The 7,992-nt window shown below is 38.7% G+C and overlaps 1 protein-coding gene across 1 annotated transcript; it reads left to right on the top strand.

The window, feature by feature from the left end:
• Positions 1–6,888: 6,888 nt before the first annotated feature.
• Positions 6,889–7,737, top strand: LOC145987632 (histone-lysine N-methyltransferase SETMAR-like). The gene has a single exon (XM_083122065.1). It carries the CDS (start codon positions 6,889–6,891, stop codon positions 7,735–7,737), a length of 849 nt encoding a protein of 282 aa, XP_082978191.1.
• Positions 7,738–7,992: the final 255 nt, after the last annotated feature.

Genomic DNA, 7,992 nt, shown 5'->3' on the forward strand with positions numbered 1-7,992 from the left:
TATGGTATTTATTACTTTTCTCACCTGCATTGCATTTGAAATATTTCCAGTTAAAATTTGAATAGTATTTATCACTATTTTTCAAGAATCTATAAAATCTTCCCATTAAATATTTCAATAGTTCTTGGAAATTAAAAATTCACTAATGTGAGACATGTAATGCTGAATGTTAAGCATAACTTCCAGAAAAGTTACAGGTCTCACGAAATCTTCTTCAATTAGGGAAATACTTAACCATATTCGAACCATTGTTTCTGAAGTTGTTGTTATACCTCATAATGCACCAAAGTAATAAGTACATAGGTACACTCAGGATTTTTTGAGGGGGTTCTGGTTTCATTGTTTGAAAACATATTTTCAGTGTTGTTATGAATAGAGCAAAGTTGGAGCAAAATAATTATATTGGCCTATTTTCTTCCAGAAAATGAAGTCAAAAGGGGTGAGGTTCCATATGGCACACATCTTGGGTGTATCAATGAGTAGATATGAGGGGTTCAGAGCACAAGTGGAGTAACTCCACTTTTCATGAAAATTGAGTTACATATATGTATAACTTGCAGGGTGTTTCACTCGCTCTTTGTCTCCGATTTTCGCTTATAGAAATAAAACTATTGGTCATAATGTAATGAAATTTGCTACGGGCATACCTTGGTGTATGAGAAGCATGTTGAAGTCATCGGAGATGGCTCCACAGTCTCTCTAGTCCTTGCGTGGGCATGTGCGTGCATCTTGACGATTTTGCTGTTAAATGCCAATCTTATGGACATGTGCTTTCAGTCTGAGTTCTTGGTCAGTTGAATTATGAGGAACTCCGTAATGGCTATTTTCAGCAATATGACACCACTTGCCACACTTCCAATGCCAGCATGCAAGAAATTGCATCCTTCTTTGAAGAATGACATTTCCAAAGGACTTTGGCCTGACTTTACCCCACCGGATTTCTTCCTATGGGGCATGCTGAAAGGAAAGGTCTATCCCATGGAACTGCAAGACAGCATTCGGCAGGAAATTGACGTTGTGACTCCTGATGTGTTGGTGGGCTACCTTCTGTAACGTGGAGAGGCGTGTGCAGGCATGCATTCATGCTAATGGATACTACTTCAGACACTCGCTGTTATGTCGCCAATTCTCATACACCAAGGTATGTCTGTAGCAAATTTCATTGCATTATGACCAATAGTTTGATTTTTATAAGCGAAAATCAGGGTACGAGAACGAGTGAAAAACCATGTAGAGCTGTGAAGTATCAACATTTCATTGCTAGAAGTAAGTATCTCCTAAGTTACAAATTCTTTCTTCTAGAGGCACCAGCATGTTTGTTCTCCAATGGTTAAACATATTACTAAGTTATCTAAATGTGCCTCTTTCTCAAAACTGTCTTGAATGGAGTTATGCCACTTGTGCTCTGAGCCACTCATATATTGCAGCTTTCCTTATCAGTTTCTCTTGTGACCGTTTTTTTTTTACTGTAAATGAAAAATGGTGCAATTAGTGAAATCATAGAAGGCAAGTTCCAAAGTCTACATAGCTACCATGGTGATACAGTGCATTGGGTGGGTGTTTAGTTTTCTCACTACTGAAGGTTCCAGGTTCAAGACTCTGTATTCCTTTCTGAACAATCTTGCATCAGTTTAATCTGATCATCATCAGGTGAGGTTAGTCAAAAAAAAAAAAAAAAAAAGTAGAAAAGTAATGAAAACTTAACAAAATACGAGGGTCACTATTTATATTTTGAGCCTTGGCAACACTGATTGAAGTTAGGCGCAATTTGACGTTTGCACGGAATCGTCTGGCATTATTGACCATAACGTACTTCAAATGTTTTGTCAATAGCTTCATTTGTGTTGTTTATGTTACCTTGGAGATTGCGCGACAACAATAAAATGGAATTAACTCGTGAACATTTTCGTGCGATGATTTTTTACGATTTTCGACGTGGATTATCAAGACAAGAGTGCATCGATCAACTTACTTCCACATTTGGCGATGAAGCCCCATCCTTTGCCACTGTGAAACGCTGGTATAACGAATTTAATCGTGGCCGCCATTCGCTCACAGACGAGATTCGCGAAGGTCGTCCAAAATCAGTTGTTGTTCAAGAAAACATTGATGCTGTGCAAAACCTAATACTACAAGATCGTCATGTGACATATTGTGAGATTGAGGCAACCGTAGGCATTAGTTCCACCAACATATATAAAATATTACATGATCATTTAGCTGTGAGAAAGGTATGTTCTCGTTGGATCCCACGCAATTTGACAAAAACTCAAAAAGACGCTCGCGTCAATTGGTGCAAACAAATGCTCAATAAATACAATCGTGGTGCTTCAAAAGATGTATATAAGATTGTAACAGGTGACGAATCATGGATATATGCATATGAGCCGGAACGTAAACAGCAGTCGACTGTATGGGTGTTTCAAGATGAACCCAATCCAACAAACGTTGGTCGCGCTCCGAGCACATCGAAACAAATGGTCACCTGTTTTTTCGGGGAAACTGGTCATGTGGCAACTGTGCCTTTAGAGGAACGTAGAACGGTCAACTCTGAATGGTACACAACAATTTGTTTGCCAGAGGTCTTCGGTCAAATACGGAAAACAAACAAACGCCGTCGGATCATTCTTCATCAAGACAATGCCAGCTGTCACACATCTTGTCTAACAACCGACTTTATGAACAGTCAAAAAATCGAATTGATGGGTCATCTGCCGTACAGTCCTGATTTGGCACCCAATGACTTCTTCTTGTTCCCGAATGTCAAGAATAAATTGCGTAGACAACGATTTTCGTCGGCGGAAGATGCCATTGATGCGTTCCAAAACAATATTATGGAGGTGTCTCAAGAAGATTGGAAAAACTGCTTTGACAAATGGTTCGAACGAATGCAAAAGTGTATTGACCATAAAGGAGAATACTTCGAAAAACAATAAAGTAGTTTTCAATGCCAAATTCCTGTTTTTTCATTGTTAGGCTCAAAATGTAAATAGTGACCCTCATACACTCCACAGTGATAATCCTCACAATTCCCTTTTTTTGTAAAGATACTTTCAGCAGTTTTTACTCTTTCAATATTTATACAGTGGACTCTTCAATTTGAACAAGTTTTTTCCCCTTGAAATTCCTATTGAAAGCAATGTTAAAAATTCATATGTAATTTGAATTTTCGAACCTTGCATGCAGCCTCTATCCTCTCCTCAATAACATGGGATTGCCCACAGGGACGTAGCGAGACTCACGGAGGCCCTGGGACAGATTACTCAACTGGGGTCCCCAGTTACTGCTATTATAGTGGATCTATTAATACAAAAATGTGTAATTTTAATATATGGGGTGGTAAACAAATAGGCTATACTTACCTTGATTATGATTACCCCTTTACCGCGGCGGCCTTGAAGAGAAGTACAAAAAAAAAAAACCTCTACATATAGACGCCACCGCAAAATAAATTCATCATAAATAATAACTATATTTAGACTCTCCACAAAATGAAGTTAATCAAAACAATCTATATATAGACTCTGCCGCAATTTACCATTACGTACATATTAATTTTTGGATTCATAAATTTTTTATATTTTTAAAATGCACATATTTTTAATTTGTACTTTTAATTACTTTCCATAAAGTAAAATGTTTAATAACAAACTAAAGGTTAAAAGATTAAAAAATCAGAAACTTACGTATGTGAGTATGAGATTTTTCGTACTACGTTTCGGAGGCATTCGCCTACCCCGAGCACTGGTCGGCAGTTCGCCGACGTCAACCTTGGACGTTCCTATGTGTTTTTTATGAATATTGCGCGGTTTTAGATGTGAGTTTACATTCTTTTTTAGAAAGTGTCCTTCCTGCAACATTTTAACCTTAATCCTTAACCATCACTTTCACGACGAGACACCATGTCAGGTGTCTGAAATACATCGTTTCAACCTGAAGAAGGAGGTAGTGTAACCTCCGAAACGTAGTACGAAAAATCTCATACTCACATACGTAAGTTTCTGATTTTTTAATCTTTTAACCTTTAGTTTGTATTTAATTGTGAGTAATTCGCACATTATCAGTATGTTATAAAATGTTTAATAGTTTTTTTGTTTATCGAAATTTTTGTTTATTTCTTCAATAACAAACAAAATACACGTAATTACAAAATTAATATTAGTGAAATTTTATATATTTTGATTACAATATGTAATGCCACAAAAACTTCTGTTGCTATAGAGTCAGTATATACCTAACTTACAATAAAAAAACTAACAATTGCAATTGTGTGATCTATATTCAATATATAATGTCACTTTCAATAGTCTTTTTTTTCTCAGGCTCATATTTACTTTGGTAAGTTCTCCACTGTATGATACTCTTTAAAACATGGTATGATGCACAATGGCAACTCGCATACGTCACAGCAATAGATACTGCTTCTAACTTTGTTTTGTAGTGTGCAATACACGCATCTTCTTTGAAGCTTCTTCTTGGGACCAGGTGCATCACCTGTAAGAATTTCGACTGGGAAATGTCTTCCTGTAAGCCTTGTGGGACATGTTCCTAAGTTGAGGGGACCTGTTGGTTTTCTAATCCAGGACACATTTTTACCATAAGCACTGATGAGCTGCTCAACGAGATCCATTTTGAAATCAAGAAATTTCCGCCTCCATTGCTCCTGTAAATGATGTGGCTGTTGAGAAGAGTTATCTCAAGCAATCTGAAAAATATCTTCTTGTAGTATTTCTTAACTCCTTTTCTTGTAGGCGAGGAAGCAGATGTAATTTGGTCCATTAGATCTATTCCTCCCATGTGACACCTTTTATACTGTACACATACTGAGGGTTTGTTAATGGGTTTTCTTGCAACCTGGACTACTTCCTTCATGTCATTATAAATTGTGCTCAGCATATGTACATATTTCTTTTGTCTCCACTTCATGTGCATGAGCTTACTCTTGAACCTAACAATAGTTTCGCCTTTTTTCAACACTTTGTCATTTACTTCCTTGCAAAGATTCTTCCTCGTGAAACGCACTGTTCCTATGGCCTCTGTTTGTTAGTGACAAGAATCTCATAAAGCTCAAGAGAGGCATAGAAATTGTCTATTCCAAGAGTGTATCCTTTATTCAATAATGGTTCAATAAGACTCAAAACTATCTTCGTTGGCTTGGTGAATCCTTTGCTAATTTCTTCAGATATTCCTGGAATATTACAGGGATAAGTGTTTTGTTTTTTTTTTACCCGTGTAAACTAGAAGATTCCAAACATAGCCAGTTTCTGCTTCTGCTAATATGTAACATTCAATGCCAAACCTGGCTCTCTTGAGAGGGATGTATCTTTTCCACTTCAGTCTTCCTTTTCACAAGAGCAATGATTCATCAACACTTACATTTTTCGCTGGAATGTAATGGGATTTGAAACTTTCCAAGAAGAAAGTCTAGCACATCTCGAAATTTTATGGTTGGCACATCTTGTTCCACTATATCAGACGTGCAAATGTTTCATAAGTAAGCTGAACCTGTCCCTACTAATGCACTTTGAGAAGAAAGGAGCAGATATCAGAGGATTGGTAGAGTGGTAAGATTTGATTGTCAGCTTTCTAACAATCCCTTGCAGAATAATGAGAGCTAGGAAGACGTACATCTCACCAACACTTGTGTCCTTCCATAAAAGGTCTCTGCTTTTCCGTCTCATTTTACCTGATCTTCTTTTGTCATCTCCTACTTTACTAGCATATTTATTTGTTTCGCTCACAATATATTCCATCAGCACTTTATCAAAAAAAGACTGAAATATATCCAATGGACTTTGTGGATTCGAAAGCACTAACTTCACACCACTGTCACCTGTGAATGGGAAAGGGTCTCTGCTTACCATTGAAGATTCAGTCCATGTATCAGATGCAGTTTCATCTTCCAACTCACTGCCGCTAGTTTCACCATCTTCTTCTTCAATTCCTGTCCTATCGTCTTGAGCATCTTCATCACTTGAAACAATATCTTCACTGCAAGTACCTTCACTTTCAACATCAGAGATTTCATCCAGAAAATCATCATGTAAGTCATGCTCCAGTAGATGCTGAATATCAGTACATCTGGGGTTTCTCCCCGCCATTGCAAAAATTCTGTGTGCAATACACAAAATAAAAATGTACCATTGCACAATGCACACCACTAGCTAACAAAACTTCCTCTTGGCAAGCAGCTCTCGAACTAAAAGAAAATCCACTGAACACAAAGCAGTATATGATAATCAATAGAGTCCATATAGTAACAATGGTAAAATGCAGGAAAACACACAATACAAAGTTGTTTTCTTTTGGTACCAACAATGCATAAAAAATGGACTGTTTGCTTGCAAACTGCTTGCACAGACCTGTAAAAGCATTAAAAAGAGGGGCCTATATATATGACTTGCCACAATACAACAGCCGTTAATTTTCAAACACCGTCTATATATAGTTGTGCCGCAAAATAGTCCCTTTTTCGAGAGTCTATACATAGTTCCGCCATGGTTAAGGGGTTAAAGATGTGTTGATTTGATTTTGACACATGCTAGATCTTAACAATAATAGTATATACAAAATTACTAATTGCATACAACATATACTGTGAAATACGAGGCTTGTCCGGAAAGTAAAGATACAAAACATTTGGACGTTAGGGGAAAAATGTGTACCAAAGTTGGCAACACTGGCAGTAACCGTGATCCATACGACGAGGAGTGGGAGTGAGTCGTCAGTGCTGCTCTGAGTCTTGTGCGAGGAACACGTGTTGGAAATGGCAGCGGCAATACCGTATCCCGCCAAGTGCGAAGTGCGTGCCGTGATCAGGTTTTTGCAGGCACAAGGAAAGCGTCCATCGGAGATCCACCAAAAATTGTGACTGTGTACGGGAACGTAATGAATCGTCAAAATGTGGCGAAATGGTGCCGTGCCTTCGCAGAAGGTCGACGTGATGTTCATGATGAAGAGAGAAGTGGGAGGCCATCCGTGATCACTGACGACCTTCGCAATCATACTGAAGCAGAGGTGAGTGCGAATGGGCGGGTGACAATTCGAGAATTATGTGTGATGTTTTCTGACAGTTCGAAAATCACTATTCATGCAGTTGTTAGTGGGTTAGGGTACAGAAAGTTGTGTGCACTCTGGGTCCCAAAACATTTGACTGACGAACACAAAACCAAACGACTGGGATATGCACTGGACTTTCTTACTCGCTACACAGAAGAGGGAGATGCATTCCTGGACTCCATTGTGACAGGTGATGAAACATGGGTGTTCCAGCATACGCATGAATCCAAGCAGCAGTCACTGCAGTGGCGCCATACCCATTCTCCAAAAGCCAAAAAATTCAAAACGTCAATTTCAACCCGCAAGCTGATGGCAACCGTTTTCTGGGATCGCTACGGCATCCTGCTGGTGGAATTCATGCAGCCTGGAAGAACGATTAATGCTGAAACCTACTGCCAGACTTTGAAACATCTTCAACATGCAATTCAAAACAAACGGAGAGGCATGTTGTCAAGTAGTGGAATCCGCTTTATTCATGACAACGCCCGCCCCAAAGCAGCGAATATCACCATGGATCTGCTTGCACAGTTTCAATGGGAGGTCCTTCACCATCCGCCATACAGCCCCGGCCTTGCACCCAGCGACTACCACCTGTTCCTGTACCTCAAGAAAAATCTTGGTGGAAAACACTTTGCCGACGACGATGAAGACAGGGAAGAAGTCACAACTTGGTTCTAGATGCAGGCGGCAGATTTCTACGATTCAGGGAAACAAAAACTTGTTCCGCGTCTGAACAAATGTTTGGACAATGGTGGCACTTATGTGGAGAAATAGCCTCTGTATCAGTGTATCTAGTGTAACTTTAGTTGCGAGCAATACATTTCTTTTATATCTTATTTTTGGTTTGTATTCTTACTTTCCAGACAAGCCTCGTACAATATGTTATTTTCTCATTAACAAATTAAGATCACTGATTTATTACAATGCTTACCT

Source organism: Lepisma saccharinum, chromosome 1 (assembly GCF_977018435.1).
Source record: "Lepisma saccharinum chromosome 1, izLepSacc3.1, whole genome shotgun sequence".
Lineage (NCBI taxonomy): Eukaryota > Metazoa > Arthropoda > Insecta > Zygentoma > Lepismatidae > Lepisma > Lepisma saccharinum.

Coding starts and splice junctions, on each gene's coding strand:
- LOC145987632 (XM_083122065.1), top strand. CDS start 6,889: ATGAATCGTCAAAATGTGGCGAAATGGTGCCGTGCCTTCGCAGAAGGT.